At 37.2% G+C, this 23,907-nt stretch overlaps 1 protein-coding gene across 2 annotated transcripts; it reads right to left on the bottom strand.

The window, feature by feature from the left end:
* Positions 1–307: 307 nt before the first annotated feature.
* On the bottom strand, positions 308–18,427 carry tat (tyrosine aminotransferase). 2 transcript variants are annotated; one of them, XM_051952420.1, is made up of 13 exons: positions 18,259–18,427; positions 16,141–16,256; positions 15,871–16,080; positions 14,553–14,657; positions 13,511–13,578; positions 13,250–13,408; positions 11,030–11,168; positions 10,885–10,937; positions 5,389–5,541; positions 4,211–4,339; positions 3,453–3,536; positions 2,440–2,538; positions 308–864 (listed from the first exon to the last, which is right to left on the bottom strand). In XM_051952420.1, the coding sequence occupies exons 2-13, from the start codon at positions 16,253–16,255 to the stop codon at positions 724–726; spliced, it is 1,455 nt and encodes a 484-aa protein (XP_051808380.1). In that variant the 5' UTR covers position 16,256; positions 18,259–18,427; the 3' UTR covers positions 308–723. The 2 variants fall into 2 exon arrangements, with proteins under 2 accessions (XP_051808380.1, XP_022076156.2); XM_022220464.2 differs by having other exon boundaries at positions 15,871–16,256.
* Positions 18,428–23,907: the final 5,480 nt, after the last annotated feature.

Raw genomic sequence — 23,907 nt, forward strand, 5'->3', positions numbered from 1 at the left:
TGAATAATTTAGGATTAACAGAAAAAATATGCATGAAAGCCCACAAATCCAAAGATTCCCTGTAAGCATTCACTTCAGTTTATTAACAGTTTCGGTATTTATTTAAACCGTAACGTGCCTTTTTCACTGGAAATCACCCAATAAATGATATAATTCTGTTGTGTAACGGTGAACACTGGATAGAAAATATCTGGTCAATGATCCCAGCAGAGTGTTTGTTTTCCACACAGTTTATTTACTGGTTCAGTTTGATAAAATGATCAGACAGTTTTAAACCTTGAACTTTCTATGAATCAATCCACACCAGTCGTTTCAACGTGTTTTATTCGGTCACGATGAACAAAACGTGTCAGAACAAGAAAAAAATACGTATAAATGTGATTTAACACAATTAACATCCAAATAATGTACAGAGAGAGTTGATTAGGAGCCAAGAATGCAGAAGATTATCAGCATATAAAAATAGATTTAGAAAAATGTAGCATAAAATGTGCAGCTTTATAATCCTGCAGCCGATACACAAATTATATAAATACACAAAAACACGTGGAGGTTAACATAAGTTGCCTGTATAAAATATAAATATTAGGTCTTCTCATTTCATACGGTTTACATCCAAAATTACACCCTCAGGTCTGTTGCTAACGAGCTCGTTGCTGTTGCCACGGCGACGACTGTCCGTGCAGCACGTTTCTAACTTGTTGGCGGGTTTGGCTGGGAGGATCACTGGTCCAGGTCGTTGCTGTCGCGGCTGCGAGGTCGGTAGTATCTCTGACAGAACTCCCTGATGCGAGCGCAGGCCTCCACCATCATCTCCTCCGGAACCGTCACCACGATGCGGAAGAAGTTGGGGTACTCGAACGCCTGCAGGAGAGACCGAGATTTATTTCAGGTTGAGTTAAATGTTTTCATCTTCCCCCATTGGTTTTAACCCTCGTGTCGCCCTGCGGGTCAAAACTGACCCGTTTTAAAGTTTGAAAATGTGGGGGAAAAAAATATTTTGACAGTGAAACTTCTGATGTCCACATTTTCCACATTTTCTACATTTTCTACATTTTCTACATTTTGGGAAATTTTTGAACATTTTTTGGTGGGAAAAAAAGGAATGTTAAAAATGTTTCTTTAAGAACATTCACATAAAAATCAACCAAAATCCAGCGAATTTCGCTGGATTTTGGTTGATTTTTATGTGAATGTACTTAAAGAAAATATTAGAAGTTTTACTGATATATAAGTAATCACTTTAGATATTTTTTAGAAAATTATTACTCTTCTTATTTAAAAAAATATTTACAAGAATTTTCTTGCCAAATTTGGGGGATTTTTTTAAAATAAAACTTTTAAGGGAAACCTTTAAGTAATTACCTGAATTTTCTTCTTGAAGGTTTTTACAAATTTTCAGACATTTGGGGATTTTTTTTGCTGAATTTTTAAAATCTTTTTCAGACTAGGAAAAAATATTTTTGGTGCCCATAAATGAAGACAACAGGAGGGTTAATCCTCTGAACTCTGAGGATTTTTTTTTCCTCACCGTGGGCTCATTATTTTTCACACAGTGCACCTCTATGCAGACAGAACAACCATGAAGAAGGAGACAGAACGTCTTCTGTGCAGTAAAACACGACTGTCACACCATAAATGATAGAAAAAGAAAGCGTAAGCTGAATTTCTTTGATTATTTACTCTATTAAAAATGGGGGAAAAAAACCTGGAATCAACAAATCCAACACTTTCCTAAGTGTCCACAGATGTTACTGACACTGGAAAAATAAATATTGACTCTTAGATATTACAGATATTTAACTATTTAACGTTTGAATTAGTTTTCATACTCCTCCTGAAACAATAGACACTTTCATTTACATATATATTTTGTTCATTTCTATCTATCTATAAATATATACATGTATATTTTTAAAATACTATTTATTTATTCTTACTGTTTCGGTCTGGAACAGATGCTCAGCGCTCAGCCGAATCATTGCTGAATTTTTATCAGGTGACTGTTGGTCACAGCTGAGTCACTAAGAGCTTCACGTTTGTGCCAAAAACCACAGAATTTAATGTATTTTAAATAATCTGATTAGTGGAAATGGTTTATTTTTGGTGAATTTTTAAGTGATTTTGATGAAATATTGTGATTTCATTTATTTATTTTTTGGATAAAGTGGAACAAAAGGCCACACTTGATTCCTTCAAAATCTGATGATTCTTTCTGTTTTTGCAGTTTCTGGCTGATGAATGATATTTTTGATGATCTTTTTAAAAATTGAGATGATTTTGTAGTTCTGGAGTTCAGGTGATTAATTAAATCTGAACATTTTGGTTCAAACCTGAATGTATTTCACAGTCTTTTTCTGTTCTCTCAGGTTATATTTGAATGTTTTCACTCAGTCTTTCTGTTAAAACTGAGACTTAAATGAACGGTTATCGTCTTACCGAAGCAGGCAGACAGAAGACCGACTGCTCCGTCACCAGACGCTCGGTGAAGTCCACGTCGTTTTTAAAATCCGGAAAATGATCCATGTCGATCCCAGCCTGGAAAATTATGAACACAGACAAGTTCCTCTGGTCAGAAAGTTCAATTCAAACCTTCAGTAATAATAATAACAACTATCAAACAAAAGAATTAAAATAGACGACTGAGTGAAGATTAAGAAACGTTAGAAATCAAAAAATTAAATAAAGACGACATCGTAACAAAGAACCAGGCAGCTAAAATTAAAACAAAGCAAGAGAGAACATGTAGAATAAATACAGAATAAAACACTAAAACTAATTAAAAGCTAAAAGAAAAAAGTCGGCCTATAAAAGTGTGTTTCAAGAAGTGATTTAACAGATATGACAGAATAACAACAGAGAGTTTTAGAGGCACAAAACATAAAATATGAGACATTAAATTTAATGTAGATGTGATTTTTAATGTATTTTTTGTCGTTTTGTTCTCACCAAATCACTGTAGCTTCTTAAAAATTCACTCATGATGTTTCCTTGAGTAGTTTTTTGCTTCTTGTTTACACAAACGGTGATTCATTTTCAGAATCACTTGTGGTCATTCACAGAAGCTTTTTTTATTCATACATCTTAAACTGGACCTTTTATTTTGTTGTTAGCACCGCTTTCCTCAGATTGTGTGAACTTTATTTGTTGTAGATTTGCGTTTAAATCACATCAATCATCACTCACTAACCCAGAATAAAAACAAGTTTTCAGAATGTTTTGCAGATTTAATAAAAAACTCCCACAGCCACTCATATATTGTGGTTAATTAAACATCCTGTTCTAAGTTAAAGTCATGCGTTTAGGTTCATAAAAGTATGAGCATTAAAATATACTTAAAGTGCTGAAAGGTTGCAGAATAGAACTAAACACTAAAGTAAATCTACTGGAGTTAATTAAGATGCATCCCAGACTGTTAAAGAGCGTTTAAAGTAAACATGTTTAATACTGACCATGAGGTACATGGCACCTGAAGGCATCACGGGGTTCAGTCCAGGGACGGTGGACAGTTCACTGAAGCAAATCTCTGAGTTGGACTGAAGACAGGAAAAGAAAAATCATAAATATCACTGCAAGGAATGCAAAAAAAATGCACTAAAATCTTTAAATACACATTAAAATGATATATTCCCATCATATAACGGCATTTTTTACATTATTATTCCACAGCAAAGCCTCAAAATATCAGATTTTCGAATCCATACTGCACTTTTGAACTTGTTATTTTGTAAAATCTACATGTTTGCATGTTGGAACCAGAAAATTAGTGCAGTTCTTATTAAAAATGAATAAAAAAAATAATTAAACGTGCTGAAAATGCCCATAAACAACATATGGAGAGGCACTGTGGGAATCACTTCTCGACTAAAACTCATTTTTAAAGGTGTGCTTAGCTGCAGACTCAGCTTTTATTCACATTACAAATCATCATTTCTCTTATTGTTAAAACTACTGACTAATGCAGAGTTAAGACGACAAATGACTCCATAAACATGTCAGATTTCTCTTTTAGGTTCTTGAAAACGTTTTATTTTCATCCATGAAGCTTCTTTAGTTCTAAACTTCATGATGATCCACTAATCTTCATAAAAACCAACATTTTAAAGCTTTTATTTTGAAGGTGTTCCTGCTAAAAACACCACAGGAAGTATACACCAGATTCTGAGGACTGAGGACGCTTTCTGGACTTGTCATATATCTGCTCTCGTACCTTGAGGAAGCTGATGGTGCTGCTGTAGAAGCTCTGAGGCGTGTTGTTCAGGATGCTCTCTAGCGCCCCCTGGACGATGCTGCAGGCTCCCAGAATACGTTGGGTCAGTTTCACCAAACCCTGTCGGATCTGCAGAGCAATCAGAGAAAATTCATTAAGAGAACTACCAGCCAGGAAAAGTTCATGTTTGTTCACTAAAATAAGAATAAATCCATTAAAAAAAAGTATTATTAGTATAGTATTGTTAATAAGAGTTTTTTATTTGATTTATAACTATGTTACTTTTTATTTTTACTAGTTATCTGCAGTGAAACAAACTGTGAAAATCTGTAGAATAACAGAAAATTGTTCAAAAAATTACTCTTAAAAACCGTTTAAAAGCATTATTTTTAACAGTGCACGTCCTTATTTTGCAGAAAGCTGCAGTAGCTTCTCACAGATAAAAACAAACTAATCAGTCGACAGAAATTAAAGTAATCGAGGTTTTTTGTGGTTCAGCGCTGACGGACAGATTTAGGTCGTCTACAGAGTTTTTGTGGTTCTAAATGTGGACAAATTAAAAATCTTTAGAAGTTTTCTTGGCTCCGCTTTTACTGTATCTGTGGTTACAGTAAATAAAAACCAAAATTGGCGAATAAAATTTCAGGAATTCTGCTTTACAGTTGTTGTTTAAGATGAAAACTAGGTGAACATGATGGTAAAAAAAAGCCACATCGTTTAAGTTCCCTGCTTCACATATTTCTGCAAGACTGACCTACTTTATTTGACATAATTTATGACATAAATACGTCCCTAAAACAAAACTATTTCATTCTAATGCAAAACAGAACAGCACGATTCTCCTGGCAGCTTTTAGTTCCTTTATTCAGGTAAGAATCGGCTGACTAATTGGTGTTTTTTGAGTTTTATTTAGGCGAACTGCAAACTTCTGTATCAGTGTGTCTGGATTCAAGCACTGGACTAGTGAGACAACACTGCCACCATTAGGTCAGAGAGGGAATTACAACATTTCTGAAAAAAAGCCGACTTACTTTTCAGATAATAACTTTGAAAATCAGTGTTTTTGATGTTTTGACACCAGAAGTTTGAGACATTTCTGCAGTTTTGGGTCACTAATAACCCAACGTTTGCGCATTTACTCGTCTCTTACCGGTAAAACAAAACACACAGAGTCGTACCTCGGATCCAAACACGTCATTCCGGTCGTGGATCAGGATCCATCCCATCCTCCAACCAGGAACCAGCCAGCGTTTGGCCAAACCGCCACAGGAGAGGATGGGAACATCGCTGCTGAGAGACGCCATGGAAGGACAGTCGCAACCGGGGAACACCTGAGGAGGAAACACAACAAAAACAACAACAACATGAGGCAAGTTTACGAACATTTAAACACGGAAAGTCAAGCTTCCATTTAACTCCTTTCAAGGCCTGGATATGTCTTTGTTTTTGTTATAACCAAGTGCATTTATTCTAGCATTTAAATAATACTTTACTACAGAGTGAATCGTGTCTGTAGAGTATTCTGGTGTCTTCTGTAGGTAAAAATGATCCTTTCATTATCTAGAACTTGTTCTGACCAACCACCTATCACACGTTACTCGAAAATAGTTGAAAATGACTTAAAAAAAATGCCATAATAACTCAGAAAACTGGTCGAAATGACATGAATGTTGTCCAAAACTACAGAGAAATTGTCCAAAATGACTCAAGCATTGGCTAAACATGATTAAAAATGACTAGATATGACATTTTAAGGGATTATTCTAATGAATACAAACCAAAAGTTAGAGCTCTGGTTCACATTGTGTTCATTAATGTACAGAAATAACTAAATAAGGTAAAGTATTTCTAAATGTCTTGATGCATAAACAACATTTCCAGGACCTATTCATGTTGTTCAGATTAAATAAGAGCTTAATTTTCAAGTTATTTTAATAAAACTAACATTTTGAAACACTTATTCCTATAAAATACTTCTACTAAATATGTCTTTATTAAAAAATGCAGAGTGGAACTGATGTTTTTGTTGTTTTAGGCATTTAAATTTGAAACCAAAGCAGGAAGTAGCTCTGATATTTGCTGTATTTCTGTATAAATAGCACTTAAACTGTACGTTTATTTACACATTTCTTCATTTCTTCATTCAGTTCCTCCTAAAGAGCGTCAACAGTTCAGAGAAGTTTCCCTCCACCGATGCTAGAAGACGGTAAAACCTCCTGAACACTAAAGTTCTGTAATATTTGTGTTAAAACCCCACAATCTGACCCACGGAAGCAACTCCTGGATTATGCAACGTCTCGTGTGGAAGGCATCCAGAGCACGATGTTAGAGGAACCACAGAAAGCTGGTTCTCATTAGAACCCCACAGTAAGACTGACGTGGAACTCGACACGGCCCACAATCCGATTGGTCGGTTCAGATCGGTGACGTAACATGCCGTGATTTGAAGCATTCCTGGGCTGCTCTCACCTCAGTAAACTCAGAATACACCACAATGAAAAGGCAGCAAAAGTTTAGTTTTACACTGAAAATGCAGGAATTAGAATCAGATGAAGGTTCTACATCTGCACAGAGACATACCGCACCGGAGTCTGACTGCAAACAGAAAATATAGAGTGGATTTATTGTTAAATGCTGGAAAAGAACTAATTAGTATTTGTAAAATATAGATTTTTGATGTGGACAATATTTACAAATGGGGCTTGTTTTTTTGGCTTTCCTTTTTGTTTGTTTTTTCTTACAGTTGGCATGTTTACTGGAGTTTATTTTATATAATTTTAGTGTTTATTTGTATGGTAACAAACGGAAAATCTGTAAATGAACAGTTCAATCTGTAATTATTTTGCATCAACCTAAAATGATTGTTTTATGGTCCTGAAACAAGCTAAAAGTACCATTCTGCTACAATTATTTATTTAATATATATTTACAGTTTTTGAACATTACAGCATTTCATGTTTTTTTTTTTTACATTTTTCTTACAGTGTAGTTCTAATCTGTAATTTAAGAAAACAGGAAAAATCTGTAAATTAACAGTTTAGAAATTATTTACATTTTTTCAATCTTTAATTTTTTTCCCAAATGGAAACAAATATCTATAAAAATAATCTATTTCATAGATCAAAATTATTTACCTTTTTTTTTTTTTTTTTTTTACAATTTTGGAAAAAAAAATTTACAGTGTAGCTATAATGACAGAAAAAACCATAAAATTCTGTAATTTAACAAAACAGGAAAAATCTTTAAATTAACAGTTTAAAAATTATTTACCTTTTTTCCCCCAAAATAAACACTTTTGATTTACTTCGGACATAATTTACAGCTTCAGAATGTTTTTATTCCCCTCTTTTTTTGTTTATCACGTAGATAAAATAAGAATGAAAAACTAAATACTACACTTAATACGTGTTGAAAACATTAACTTCTACCAGTGAACTGATTTGAACTGCACAGAATAATTCCATCATTTTCTGCTGCTGATAATCTGGTTTTACGTCTGTCCAGGATGACTTTGCAGATTTTAATTCACTGCAGAAGGGAGGAAGGCCTCCACCGTCGTAAAATAAAAAGGCCTCCCCCCTCCGTCGCCTCACCCCATGACCAGCCTCCTCCCACCATGACGCCCCCCATTCATCCTCGTTTCTACAGAGCCAGACCTCGGCGCTAATTGCAACCAGATGCAGCCCAGAAAGTGCCGAATCTTTGTGGTGCGTTTGAGTTCACTGTGAGATTATGATGATGATGATGATGGTGGCGGTGGGGGTTTGTGGATGAACACAGCGACCCGAAACTTTTCCACTCGCAACACAAAGAGAACTTTTCCTTCAGAGGCAGCAGCTCTCTAATAAACATGAGGTCGGACAATGAAAACAGAATTAAAGTGCACTGAAAGTAGCTCGGTGACCTGAGGAGACCGAAGAACGTCTCAGTATTCCCAGCAGAGAATGGAAAATGTACTGTGAGACACTTTTCTAACAGTACTTTTTAAAAAGAAGCCACTGTTGATTCACAGATTGTCCCAGTTTTCTTAATGTATAGATAATGATGCAAAAATCACAGAAAATCAGATTTAATTTAGATGTTAACCGTAGATAAACAGGCAAAATTGCAGAATAATGGTTTAATAAAAGGTAGTTTGTTCTTTTACAGTGTGTGACTTTAAAATGGCAGTTTTACTATGCTTAGATTTAGGCCGTTGTTTTCACCACAGTTTTTAAACTTTACACCTCCCAGTTTTAGCACATTTTTATAGATTTATTTATTTATAGATCTATTTTGTAAAAAAAACTAATAGAACATGTCTAACAATTTTTAAGTTATTTATTTACTTGTATTTTTGACAGTTTTTCTCAGTTTTTTAAGTAATTACAGGTCGTAATATTGAAAATATCCACATGAAAAATTAACATATATATGCTTGAAAAATAAACCTTCTCTTTTACAGTTTTCTGCTCCATATTCATCAATAACAGGTAATAAACTATCAAAGGCTCAGCTCACACATCAATGGTAGCATTTTTATTCCATGTTTTATCTGTTGTTTGCTAACCCTACTCTGATCACAGTAACAGGGTTGCTAATCCATGCTAATGTTAGCTTTTTGTCAGCAGCAGAAGCTAGATATTTAGCTAGCTGTTACTGCTGACCAAGAGGACAAACTGACTGATGGAAAACAGTAAAAAGTCTGGACCACTATCCACTATCTCTGAAGCTCGTTCCAAGAAGTCTTAAGTCAAATCACGAGCCAAGACCAACAAGTCTCAAGTTAAGAACAACTACTCCCAAGTCAGGACCAGCAGGTTCCAAGTCAAGAACAATACCCAACTATTCTAAGTCCAGAGTCAAGACCACTACCACTGAAGTTTAGTCCAGGAAGTACCAAATCAAACAGGAAACCAAGACCAGAAAGTCTCAAATGGAGTCCAGAGACAAGCAAATTCCAAGTCAAGACTAATACATCTCAGGTCTAGACCGGATAATTCCAAGTCAAGACAAACAAGTCCCAAGCCAAGACTAAGTCTAAAGTCAACTCTCAAGTCAAGTTCCAAGAAGTACCAAATTAAATCACAAATAATCACAAATCAAAACCAGCAATTCTCAGGTCAAGTCTGAAGACAAGTCAAGAAAATCCCAAGTCAAGACTAATAGATCTCAGGTCAAAACCAGCTAATCCCAGGTCAAGACCAGTGAGTATGAAGTCAAGAACAACAACTCCCAAGTCAGGACAAGCAGGTTCCAAGTAAGGACCAACTAATTCCAAGTCAGGACCAAATAGTTGCAAGACAAATCCAGAATGAAGGCCGCCATCTCCAAAAGAATTTGCCTGATCCGGATAATATGAGGTGGAGTAAGACGTTCAGTCGAGGTTGACAATGTGATGAAAACATGAAAAATAGAAGAGAAGAATAAAAAATGTTCTCACAATTACAAGAGACATCAGTGAAACAAATAATACAAAAAGAGGAGATATAAATTTCATTATAACTGATATATTTGAGATTTAATTTGGTCATCAGGGGGGTGGAACAAGAGAAAAATGACATTTTAGGGGAACTCTGGACTTATGTGGTATTTTTAAAAATATTTTCAAACATTCTTTTCTCCTATTTTGTTTTTTAATTTAGTCACAGGACAAGAACATTTACACAACAACTGCATGTTTTAGTATTTTGTATTGTTTAAAACTTGATTGGTGTGACGTAAAATATCCTCCAGTTCTGGAATGACCCACATGCATCCAGATCTCGTTCATGACATGGTAGTTTTTTCTGAACTTCGTGGAACCAAATGTGCAGATTTACTGATGTTCCAAGTCACATCGGGTCACGTTTCAGGTGTGTTTGTTCACACTGACCTACTTTTCTGCTGCTGCTGTTGTTAATTTAACATCATAAATGTGAGTTTTAAGGTAATTAGAGGACTTGGTCTGATAATAAACGCTGCGGGTCGCAAATACCTGAAATAAAACCAAATACCTGAACCACATCCAAACACAGTGGAAACTACCACGCTGGATTTTTCAACTTTACCTTATTTCTGGTTAGAAAAACAAGCCGCTGCACGTCTGTTTGTGTTTACCTGACCTTCAGCTGCCGACTGACCGGTGCAGAGTTTACAGAAATGATGATTCGGACCCAGTGTGCTAATAATGTTTTCTCTAAGCAAACATTTCCATTTACCCGTCTTTATACTGAACCTCTACTCTGATTTACACCCTCACAGACCAACCCTGTCTGCAAAGATGACTATAAAACTAAACTCTACTCTGAAAGTCAAGTATTTCCTCCAGAAAGGGTAAAAAAAATCTAATTAAATCTCCTTATATATCCCATTTAAAGCAACCTTAAGAGACCAAAGTGCAGCAAAACTATGTGCAAAACAAGATAAAACTACTGCAATTCAAGTTTTCAATTTCAAACTGATCCTTCTGTTTTTTGCACCGACATATCATGACAGCTCTGCAGTGAACCCTCGTTGTTGTATAAATGAACCTGACCTGACTTCCACTGTTTACCCCTGCTGACCTTCCTGACTCACCACATAACCCCTAATCCCCCCTGTGCTGATGTGGGCTTGTTACCCCACCACCCAGAGCCGGGGCAAATGAACCTCTGTGGTGAAAAATGTGCCTCGCTGGTGATCCGAACCTGCACCTGAGATGCCGCTTTACTCACCATGTCGCTGTAGATCTCATCAGCCAGGATGGGGACGCAGTGTCTGGAGGCCACTGGAGGGAAACAAAACAGGAGTGTGATCGTTGTATTCCTTCGTTAGATCATTCCTTGTGCTGGTTTAGAAGTTCCTGCAGGTGACACTGACCTTTGATGATCTTCTGCAGGTGCTCCTTGGTGAAGACGGAGCCGCAGGGGTTGGAGGGGTTGGTGACGATCAGGCAGGACGTCCTCTCGTCGATCAGACTCTCCAGGTGCTGCAGGTCGATCTCCCAGGACTTCTCCGGCTGTCGACCAAAGATACAAGTCAAAAAACACTCGCTGATGATGTTCAGCGGCTAAAATGAGTGTAGACTTCAGGAGGGATGCAGGAAACCGCTCAAGTTCTGCACCTTTACTCTGCATTTACAGCTCTAAGTGTCCTTGAGTGTTTCATTTTCCTGCACTTATAACTTAAGCTGCTTCAAAACTAAAGATTCTGACGACACAACACTCATAAAACACGACACTTTGTTGTAAATTTGACAGTTTTTGTGAGCAGAGTTGCCAAAAAACTAGTCGATATGTTAATTTGCAGCTATTTTGACAACAGTCATTGCAAAAATTTATGCATAGGAGAGGAAAAAAATGCATCTAAAAGCTCTAAAAAGATTCATGCACACTGTCTGACTTGCAGAAAAATGCAAATTTTCACAATGTTTATTTGCAAAACTTTCACCATGCAAACGGTTTGGTGCAAGGAGACGCTCTGATGAATAAGATGTGGCTGCAGTTCTGCAATAAATCAACACATTCAACATACGAGGAAGGCCGGAATGACAAGAAATATTATCCAACCAAACGATAATCTTCAATAATATGCAGAAAACAAGAGTCATAAATATAAATATAGGACAAATCCATTGTGTTTGTGCATGAACCTGCAGCGGAAAATGAAGAAATGTGATGTTTTTGTGCCTCTTTTTGGCCATTTGGAGTCTCTTAACTTCTCTTTGTATCGATTTTACACATTTAAATGAGGGTCAGAGCCTGTTCTATTGTCCATTTGGGCAAATATGCATCTTAAAAAAGCTGTAAGATAAATATAGTGAAGTATAACGTAGAAGAATCACATAAAATCCACTAAATTAGAAGTTACTCTTGCTAGTTTTTGAGTCTCTCTGTGGTTTTATTGTTGTTTTTAGTGGTTTTGTGCCTCATTTTGGTCATTTGGAGTCCCCTTCTTGTTGCTAATCTTCTCTTTGCATTAATATTACATGTCTCTAAAACTGTAAACGTTTGTTCTATTATCTACTGCGTCAAATCTGCATCTTTAAGAAAGTTGTACGATAAACATAGTGGAGTAAAAAGTAGAATGATCACATAAAATCCACTAAATTAGAAGTTATGACCAGGTTTGTTAGTTTTTGGGTTTCATTGTGAGTTTTTTGTTGTTTTTGGTGTTACTGGTCATTTTGAGGCTATGAGCATTGATAGTTTGTCTTTATAATTGTAAAAAAGCATCTTTAGCTTCTTAGAAAAGCTGTGAAATAAATCCAGTGGAGTGGAAGTAAAAAAATCAACATGAAGCCAATGAAAACACATTTTACAGTCTGATAAGTTAAAAATAGTTGATAATTTACACGTGGAATCATAAATTCAGCTCACAAAAGATTCTGTCAGTGTCACAAACATCATATTTTTGGGAATAAATGTTAATTATTTGAGGTATTTTGATGTTTTGTGGACACAAACATTAGCTCCTCTCCTCCTGAAATCATTTCAAGACTCATTTCACCCAAATCACAGCTTAAAGTTCCTCAGTTATCTGTTCCTCTTCATAGTATGATGTATCTTGAATGTAGGTAAAGTGTCCCCAGATTGCTTAATTAACTATATAAACTAATTTAGATTTAAAAATAAGTAATACTAAAGCATGCTCGCTCAAACTAATGTTATTTTTCGGTTGGAAACCACTTTCATCTCTTGTTTTAAGGACTTTATGCAAATTTCCACTTTATGAAATGCACTATAACATATATAAGATATATATATTTCTGCACATCGTGACCTTTTGCGCTGTAAATATTGCTCTTTTTTACACTGTTTTCCAGTAAATGTGAGTAGGAATAGATAAATCACGGCACTATGCAGAGACACTGGTATCTTGTTTGCTGTTAAATCTGACAATAAAAGTCTTTAAATATGCTCCAAATAAATACATTTTAATGGAATCGATCGATAAACCGTGCTAGTTTGAGATTTCTACATTGAGGTTTTGCAGGATTTTTTAATCTGTGATGCAAAAGTGTTTAAATTCAACCTGTTTTCCAGGTTTAGTTCAGTTGAATGGAGCTCCAGAGATGATATGAAACTCCGACAGACTCACCAGCAGGTTGTAGAGTTTGACCTCGATGCCCATGGAAACCGCCAGGGTCTTATATAAGGAGAAGCCGGGACAGGGCATCAGGATGTTGTCTCCGGGGTTACAGAGGACACTGATAGCCAGGTCGATGGCCTGAGAGCAGCCGCTGGTCAGAATCACATCCTGACGGGGGACAGACAGACTTTAGTTCAGCTTTTATTGGTTCTGCCTCCAACAGACTCACTTTAAAGACGCGTGATGACCTAATTACTAAAAGAGACTCACATCGGCCTCCAGCGGCGCCTCAGAGCAGCTGTAGAAGTTGGCCACCGCCTCCCGACTCTTCAGGTAACCTGCAGCAAAAAACCAAAACAAAAAACACACTTTCTGACTTCCTGCTGCAGTTTAAACATGTCCTGCATCTGTGCTTCTGCTTTCAGGCCTCATGGAACCATCTAAAGGAGGATGTTTCTCCACTGTTGGCTCATTTTTCACTCCTGAAACTCTTATGGAAACAGCACAACTCAAGGGTTTGGAAGCAGAGTGGTCTAACCCGCTTTGTGTAGGTTTCTGAGAAAAATAGGTTCAGAGTTTGGTGTTTTCAAGAATGCTCTAACACTCCACTGTAACGCTGTCTGTTTCTAACCCTGCCGCTTAAGCTGCATTGCTAGCTGCTTTCTATGATTTTAGCTGTGTACTGCAGCTTTTTTTTATCAATTTATAAGCTACAAATATGTGAAATTCTGAGTTTTTAAGTGTAATTTCCAACCCCGTTGTCTTTTTGTTACAACCAATGTGAACCATCTGAACTTTAAAACTCATTTAAACTCATTTCCTTGACTAATTATTTACCATTACCAGCTGTTTCCACCTTGAATAGATGCCAGTAAAATGTTTATTTAAGCCCCTGAACTCCAAAGCAGCAGTTTCTATGTGATTTTATTTGCCCCTGTCACAGTTTTCTTCACTGTGTTTTCATTTTTCTCTGCAATCTAAAGTCCTCCAGCTCTGTAGAAACAGAACAACCATGAAGTAGAAGAGCGAATAATGAAATGTCTTCTGTGCAGAATGACAGAACTGATAATTAATGAAAAACCCAAGTTAGAGCGCTACAAATCATGAAATAAAAAATCTCTCTACTCTGTTCATCTTCTGTATAAAGATGTTTCTCCATGCTGAATGTATCTCCAACAACTCTCTCCTCTGTTCTCTGTTTCTGAGCCATGCTGACTTTATTTGATTGATTTACTTGATTTAGATTCAGGGGCAGGTTTCGGGTTCAGATGATTAAAACCACATTAATTTATTCTGCTGCTCAGTGACTCACCGACAGAAGGAGCGTATCCGTTGAATTTCTGGGAGTCGATGGCGTCTCTCATGGCCTGAAGAACGGCTTCATCTGTGGGAAGGTTTCCAAACACGGTGGGATCTCCTGAAGAGGAAAGGAAGGAAACAACAAAAGTTACAGATAAAGAGCATAAAAAAGTAGAAACAGTTGGTAGAAACTGAAAGTAAAACAAGATGCAGGGACTCCATGTGAAATAGACAACAATGTAACATCCAATATTTCATTTTGAGCTCATTTTTCACAAATATTTGATTTTTATCAAATTTTTCAGGAACCGTATTTAATTTTATCCCATTTTCAGCTGAAAAATCTCCATTATATCTATTTTTTCAGGTGCAATATTTGTATTGTATATCATTTTTCAAGAATATAAAATTTTTATCTAATATTGTGGGTGAAATATTACACTCATCGAAATTTTCAGGTGCAATATGTCATTTTTATTTCTTTTTCAGAAAAAATATTTCATTTTGATCTCATTTTGTCATTTTTATTTCTTTCTTCAGGTGCAATATTTTATTTGTATCCAGTTTTTCAGGAATAAAATTTCAGTTTTATCTCATTACTCTGGAAAATATTTCATTTTATCTAATTTTCTGGGAAAAAATATTTCATTTTTATCTAATTTTTCAAGAAAAATGTCTCATTTTTGTTTAATTTTTATCTCATTTTTCACTTTTTATTTCATTTTTCTGTTGTAACATTTCACTTTTATCTCATTCTTTGCTTGCAAAATTTCATTTGGATCTAATTTTTCAGGAATTATATTTCAGTTTTATCTCATTTCTCAGAAAAATGCTTCATTTTTATCAAAATTTTCAGGACCAATATCCCATTTTTTTTTTACTTTTTTTCTGAGTAATATGCAATTTTTATCTGTTTTTTTTCAAGACCCACGTTCAATTTTATCTCATTTTCAGATGCAATATTTTATTTGTATCTCATTTTCAGGAACAATGTTAAATTTGTATCTTATTTTTAGGAACATTTTTCATTTTTTAACCTAATTTTTCTGGAACAATGCAAGTATTTTCTATTCTAGCCTTATTTTAGCCTTCTTTTTATTTTCTTATATCTTATTGTTTTTCCTACAAAATGTCATTTTGTTGTTTCTGAGTAAAATCTGGCACAACAACTCCATCCATGACTATTAAAGTTTTATCTCATCTCATGTTATCTTGTGGTTTTAGACCAACACACACAATATTAGAGTTAAAATGCTGCACATAAATGAGGAGTATCACGTAGAAACTGACGTATTTCTGGACATGAAGGAGGAGAGCAGATGTGAGCCCACCTATGGACAGGGCGATCATGGGTTTGTCCGGGTTCGGGCTCAGCTTCATGCCGTCCACGATGGCCCTGATGGGGTTCAGCGTGTTGTTGGCCATCTCTGAAGGCTTCACCTCCCACCTCTGCCGGCGGCTCTTGGTTTTCGCCGGATACAAGCTGCCGTTGACGCTGACGTGGTGGAAGCTTCCGTGCACCGCCTTCCCGTTCACGCCGCCTCCGTTCAGGGTCTTCCCGTTCACGCCGCCTCCGTTCAGGGTCTTCCCGTTCACGCCGCCTCCGTTCAGGGTCTTCCCGTTCACGCCGCCTCCGTTCAGGGTCTTCCCGTTGACGGCGGCCTTACCGAGGACGCCGTTACCGTTCATCTTGACCAGGTAGGACTTGTTCTCCATCCTGGAGGTGAAGAAGAGGAAACTAAATCTGATTCTTTTACTCTAACTGCACTTTTAACTGCACTATGTTTATCTGACACACCTGCATTCAACTTTTTACCTCAAGCATCAAAATATCCTGTAAGTGACCAAAGTTAAAGCACTCTATGTGCAGAATAACCTCACTTCAGAATAAAATGTATCAAAATATTGCATTATAAATAGTGATGCATTAAAATTGCAGCTCTTAAAGGTGACTTAATGACTTTATATCTATGGGTTCCCCATCAGGGATCAATAAAGTTTCATATTAATCAATAATATTACATGATATATATGTTTATTGATTACATATTTCTATAAATCCAATAAAAATCTATTTTAAAAATCCACTAAAAGTCTACAAAAGTACATAAAACTTTAATTGCTGATGTTTTTACATGGTGTTCTGATGTTTTTACAGCAGTTTTCCTTCATAATTCCTTCAAAAAATGCCCCAAAATTGCTGTTTCATGCATAAAAGAAAAAATATTTAGTCAGATTTTCTTTCAGTTGATCATTTTTGTCAAGAAAATGGAAGTAAAAATACCTCAAAGTTACATCAGTAAATGTACTTAGTTACTTTCCACCACTGATTACAACCATAATATAAAATATAGCAGCTTTTACAGATTAAACTCCTCAAAACTTCATAAAACATTCAAGTTTAGCATGCATCAATACTAAAAAAATAAATGAATCCAATGAAAATCCCATAAAACTCACTAAATGTCTATAAAACACAGAAAACTTTCATTGCTGATACTTTTACATGGTGTTCTGATATTTTTGCAGCAGTTTTCCTTCATAACTGCTGCAAAAAAATGCTCAAAATTTGCTGTTTCATGCAGAAAAGAAGAAATATTTCATCAGATTTTCTTTCAAATTAGCATTTTTCTCAAGATTTGCCAATAAATGGAAGCACACATACCTCAAAGTTACTCAAGTAAATGTACTCAGTTACTTTCCATCAGTCTTGACAGCCTAAATATAAAATATAGCAGCTTTTTACAGATTAAACTCCCCATAACTACATAAAACACTCAACTTTATCATGCATCAGAACAAATAATCCAATAAAAGGCTATAAAAGCACATAAAACCTTCACTGTTGATACTTGTACAGGGTGTTCTGACTTTTTTTTGCAGGAGTTTTCCTTCATAATTGCAGCAAAGAGTGTCAAAGAACTTGCAGTTTCGTACATAAAAGAAGAAATATTTGATCAGATTTTCATTTTAGGTAAGATTATTTAATGTTGAAGCTGCTAAAGGTGATTTAATTACCTTATATCTGCATGCCAGCTCGTGAATTTACCCTCAGGGATCAATCAATTTGATTAATAATTAAGAATATTACATAATACTTCTGTTATTAAGTATTATGTGTTCAGTCTGGAAAAGTTGTCAAACAAAGCTTAGTACAAAATATAGCAGCTTTTTACAGATTAAACTCCTCATAACTATAAAAAAGACTCAACTTTAACATGCATCAGTACTAATAATCCAATTAAAGTCTATAAAAGCACATTAAACTTTCACTGTTGACACTTTTACATGCAGTTCTGACTTTTTGCAGCAGTGTTCCTTCATAAAAAATGCTACAAAATTATCGTTCCATGTGTGAAAGAAGAAAACTAACAAAAAATCATTCTGCATACTGAGATTATCACCAAATAACCATATTAGGCAGAAATTCTTGCAGAATTTATTAATTTGCGCATTTTTTTTTTTTTTTTTTTACTAATAAACTTCACTGGAACGACACAGAGGATAGTGGCTGCACAGAAAACGCCACATTCTCTGCAGAAATAATGAATTAATTTATCATCCTGCAAAACTAATGAACTTTGAGAAATGACGCGTCAAAAAAATGCACAAAACAGAAGAATTAAGTTGCAGTTCGTTGCGCATTACTAATTAAATGCGCATTTATGCATCACGCATCTTCAATATTAAACCGTTAATTGATGTGTTTTAAAACCTACCTTGTTAAATATTAAACACAAAGTCTCCAGAGACAAAAAGCAGCAGCAGATTAATAATCACTGTGGCAGAAATCGATGAGTATTGGGCGACAGGATGCATCAAAGCCGGTTTTATAGCGAGAGCGCCGAAAATGGGTATCGAGCCCGGCCCAAAAGTGGATTGGTGGAGGCCGAGGGCTGTGCCTTTACACCCCCTTACATCACTAACCAGAACCATACCACCTTTACGCGACTGGGGCGGAGGGGGCGCAGCATACCTCCGTGTGTCATGCTGTAAAACAGAAAAGGCGCAAAGTGCGGATCTGTGAGCAGCAGCAGCAGCAGGATGAGGCAGACAGATATCAGCTGTGTCTCTGGTTTACTTTTAAAAACTCACTGGTGATAACTGGAAACAGATGGGGTATAAAATGAAAATGCAAATATGAATCCCTTAATTGAGGATTTCCACTTATTCCCCTTTATCATGATCAAAAGCAGTAATATTTTAATTTGATGTTGTGCATCCAGATTCTTACACAACATCATCCAACCTCCCTCCCTCCTCACCGTCTAATAACTTCCACCCTTCAGGTCATCAAACAAACACCTATATGTTTTATTACTATTCTGCTTAAATCCCATCAAATCCACAATTTGAGTGGATTTTTGGGGTTTTAGCGCCATAAAATCTTCAAAAAGAGCCTTTTGTGAGGATAATTATTCCTCATTTCCAAGAAAATTAAGCATGAATCTGTTCTCCGAGCATTTATGTAACATGTCTCAGGTCCGTTATCAGAAGCTGGCAGGATTTTTATGTGACTGGTTGTCCACAGATGTTGTGTAACGAGTGACGCAGCTGCAGATACAGTAGATCAGAATGAATCAGGATGCCACGTGTGACATTAGGTGTGATTTAAAGATGATCCCGTTGTCCTGACTCATCTGACAACTCAACTTTCCAGTGCGTCGCTGGTTCTTATTGGGTTTCAGTGTTTGTGCTCCACTTTCAGGTTTTCATTGTTCTATTGTTAAATATACGTAGTATCATCAAAAAGTTCAGAGACTGGAGTTCTGACTTAAATGTCATCACAGTAGAAGTGTCCTGGTGCAGCGATGCTCTGCTCCCAGTGCTCCAGACACCTAACTTTTGAACGGTAGTGTATACAGTGCGATCAAAAAGTTCAGAGACTACAATCCTCAAAAGCAAACACCACGTCTGACTTAAATTTTGTTGCTGTACTACTTTCCTGGTGCAGTGATACTCTCCTCCCAGAGCTCCTGCCGCATTTGAACACTCTCAAAACTCTACAAAGTTCTGAAAAGTTGTTGTTTCACTACCAGTGTCCACAGCTATGCCAGGGTCAGCTAGGGGCAAATGTTGTAATTTCCCAAAGTTCACAAGAGTCTTCATCTGTTTGCAGATGTCTGAACGGTGACGTTACAACAAGTGTAATAGTACGCACACATGGAACATGTATCTGTACACAACCATTCAACAGTGTGGAGTCTCTTAGAAATGTCCTTAACATTGAAAGAAAAGCACATTTTCAATGGAGATCACAATAAATAAACCAAAAATCCAGTCTAGACATTATTAATCAGCTGGAAACGGCTGATTTTTAATGGAATATCTCCATAGGGGTACAGAGGAACATTTCCAGCAACCATCACTCCTGTGTTCTAATGCTACATTGTGTTAGCTAATGGTGTTGAAAGGCTCATTGATGATTAGAAAACACTTGTGCAGTTCTGTTAGCACATGGATAAAAGTGGGAGTTTTCATAGAAATTGCCTGGTGATCCCAAATTTTGGAAATATAGTGTGATCAAAAAGTTCAGAGGCTGCAGTTCTCAAAGTAAACGCCACGTCTGACTTAAATTTCGTCACCATAATAGTTTCCTGGTGCGGCGGTACTCTGCTCCCAGAGCTCCTGCCGCATTTTAAACACTTTCAAAACTCCTACAGAGCTCTATGAAGTTGATGTTTTACTACCAGTGTCCACAGCTGTGACTCTTCTTCTGTTTGTGGATGTCTGAAAGGGTAACAGTACGTATACAAGGAACATGTACAGCACCAGTCAAAAGTTTGGATGCACCTTCTCATTCAATGCTCTTTATTTATTTGTATTATTTTCTACATTGTAGATCAATACTGGAGATATTATTTTTTGTTTGCAACATAATTGTAAACAAAAAGCAGAACCTTAAAGCTCCACTCAGGTCTGCTGTGTTAGGATCTTGCTCTGGCCCCTGTCTTTCTTTCCTCCTTTCTTGTTTCCGGATCTGTTTCCGTTTTGTCCTGCCTTTTTGGTTCCCTGTCCGTCACCTCTCCCTCATGTCTCTCTCTCTCCCTGCCGCTCGCCCTCCTGCTCTGCCTGCTGATTACCCCTGTGACTGTCAGCTGCAGTAATTAGTAAACTCAGCTCACCTGTCCACAAGCTCTCCTCACTATTTAAACCCTGCTCAGTCACTCAGGGGCCGTTTATACGAGGACCATCCTAACAGAAAACGCAAAAGTGGCGTCTTGTCATTTCACGTTTAGACGAGCGGTTTTGAAGGAAATCTGCGTATATACGGTGACTCTATAGTGTGTGGAATTCGATTGGATATGCATGCCAGGCAGCTGGGTGGCGCTGTGATAAAACTCCGCCATGTCTACACGCATGCATACTATCTCCCTTTTCGGATCTCCGCCGTGGTAAATGTTCATGAATGTAATCTGTACAGATTCTGTACGTTTGTTGGTACGACTCCTGTAGTGTACATAGAGCTGCCAGAGTTGCTTGAAGGTAGGAAGGATGGAAATAATCACACATCTTTGTTTACCTCCTTGTACCGGCCGGCAAACCAAAGCACGTATGTGACGTCATCGCGTACACGACGTGGTCAGATCTCGGCAAAGTTTTGCGTTTTGCTGTTTAGACGGAAACGTAACGGCGGAGCGTTTTCTACTTTTCCCCTCTGGAGGCCGGTTTCAAATTTTGGCGTTTTCAAGCCCCCAAAACGCCGTCCTCGTATAAACGGTAGGGTGTTTTGTTGAACTATTTTGCCGTTTTCACCTGCAAGCGTCCTCGTGTAAACGGCCCCTCAGTCTCCGTTGGATCATAGAAGCTGTTTCCTCACCAAACCTGCCACCTATGGACTGCTACATGGACTCTTCTGCCCCCCCCCCCCCCCCCCCCCCCCCCCCCGGTGTGTTTTTGGATTCCCTAAGCCTGTCTTCCCCCGTTGTCAGTTTCCCCGTTTGTGAGTACCCCTCCTCAGCTTAGTCTTGTTATTCGGTTAGCTTAGAAGATCACAGTTTTGGTGTAGTTTTAGAAGTTGTTTTGAGTGGTTTGGTTGAGTTCAGTCTCCCCCAGTCCTGTTCATCAATTATGTGTTGGTTAATTATTTAGTAAAATAAAATCCTTTTTCATAATCCTCTGTCTGCCAGTTTCCCTGTGTCTGCACCTGGGTTCTCCTACTACCTTTGTAACATGCTGCTGATCACATGGACAAAGAAAAGAACTTCTGGAGGGAAGTTCTGTGGTCAGAAAACTGAAGGTGAGGCCTTTAACCCCAAGAACACCAAAGCTACATCAAGCATGGTGGTGGCAGTATCATGCTCTGTGGGACTGGAGCTTTACACAAAGTAAATGGAATCATGAAGGAGGATTACCTCCACATTCTTCAGTAGAAGGTTGATCTTGGACACAGTTGGATTTTTCAACCAGACAATGAGTCCAAACACACATCAGATGTGGTAAAGAAATGGTTCCATCAGGCTGGAATGAAGGTTCCAGACTGGTCTCTGAAGTTTGTTTGTGGTGCTCTAAAAACAAACATCATCCAGGAGTTTCAGTCGGTTTAGTTTTATGAACTAGATCTTTGACTCCATGTTTGGCCTCGGAGTCAAAAAGACCCAAAGAGCTTTAATCTGTTTCAGGAAATCAGACTTTGTCCCGTATCACGGATGTGAAAATGTGATGCAATAGTTGATCCATGTTGCTTGTCAAAATCAAACCTGAAACAAAAACTACACTGTAAAACACCAAACAGGAATTCATTTGAATCAACTCATCTTTTTAATGCAAATACGGAAGTTTGGCTAATTTCAAGTCAATTTAAACTCATTATTCAATCTGTGCTCAATTAACTCTTGTTTTTAAGCCAGAAGGGACTTATTTTTCTAGATAAAACTACTTCTAACGTGACCAACAGTGTCATTATGAGTCAGTCGCCTCCTGATGCTCGCTGCCCAAACATAGTTACCTATTCGTGACGTCTAACACGCTAAGGCTCATACCGAGTCAACCAAACTACCAAAGGCTACGTTGTGCTAAATCAATACGTCGCACAGACAAACAGCAGATAGTGCTGTAAACATGCAGGACGTCTTCACTATCATCACGTGTTTCAAACACTCGGTACAGTGAGCAGGTTTAAAAACAAAACAAAAGCAGGTCAGACTTGAATAACACGTGTGGAAAAGTTGTCCTTACATAACATCCAGCTTCTTTGCCGGACTTTTGCAGCTCAGCATCGGTTCATTTTACAGGTCCTTTGAAATGATGTGGGTGACGGTCAGGAGGGCTCTGAGTTATGGCATGGAGGGAAAACTGGGGCAGTAAGAACACTGAAGGGGCCACAAATTTTTTTATTTATTTTTTGGTATGTCAAAGGCCACATGGGTCCAAATAATCATAATCTGTCCAAGTGTTGTGTTTTTCTGAAAACTAGAATGCAAAAAGCAGCCACACAGGGAATTAACTGCAGGTTTCTACTGTACTTGTGTCTGTAACAAGCATTTTCTTTCTGTTAATTGGAATCACCACAATTTTTAAGGAATAATGTTCACTATATCTGCAGTTTAGCTTGTATTCTGTGAAATTTAAAGTGATAAAAATAAATCCGAAACAATATCTGAAGCGCCTGGTCTGAATGCAAACTACAATACAACTGTCATCAGGCTTATACCGCACATAAAGCGCAGAAATACAGTATGTGGGTGATTTTTGCTTTTAACTCCTTAAATTGTGGCATACTTTTGTAAAATTTTGGTCAGGACCAGCTCCACAACTGGGCAATTCTGGCCTCTATTATTGGACATTAGAAACTGGAGGCATATGGGAGAAATTAGACACACAAGAAGGCATTCAGATGGCGTAAAACATGACACAAAAGAATTAAACTCCTGTATATTCGTTTCAGTTTTTCTCCCCTAGATAGACAAAGTTTTGTTTGTATCTTCTTCAAGCGTTTTTTTTTTTTTAAGCAGCTGGCAAACAACTGGGCTGCTTTCCAAACCGCAAACATCGTACTTTCTGTACATACTACTGCTGCCCTCAAAGTACAAACTGTTTGACACAGTGTGCATACAGTTGGGACGTACTTCTGGGTCACAATATTACACATTAAACTTTCTCTGTAGTGTGGAATGAGCTGTCATCTGTTTGTGCACTTTTGGCAGCTTCGGCTTATTTATACTTGTATGTATAAGGGTGTAAATAATTATAGAATATGTATAAATATATGTTGTAAAAATATATGCAACTGAGCTATTTTGGTGACAATGAGCAGAAAAATGTGTGGAGGATAGAAAGTGAGGCCTTTAACCCCAAGAACACCAAACCTACCATCAAGCACGGTGGTGGCAGTATCATCAAAATAGCCTAGTTTATTGGCTCTAAAT

Source organism: Acanthochromis polyacanthus, chromosome 8 (genome assembly GCF_021347895.1).
Source record: "Acanthochromis polyacanthus isolate Apoly-LR-REF ecotype Palm Island chromosome 8, KAUST_Apoly_ChrSc, whole genome shotgun sequence".
Lineage (NCBI taxonomy): Eukaryota > Metazoa > Chordata > Actinopteri > Pomacentridae > Acanthochromis > Acanthochromis polyacanthus.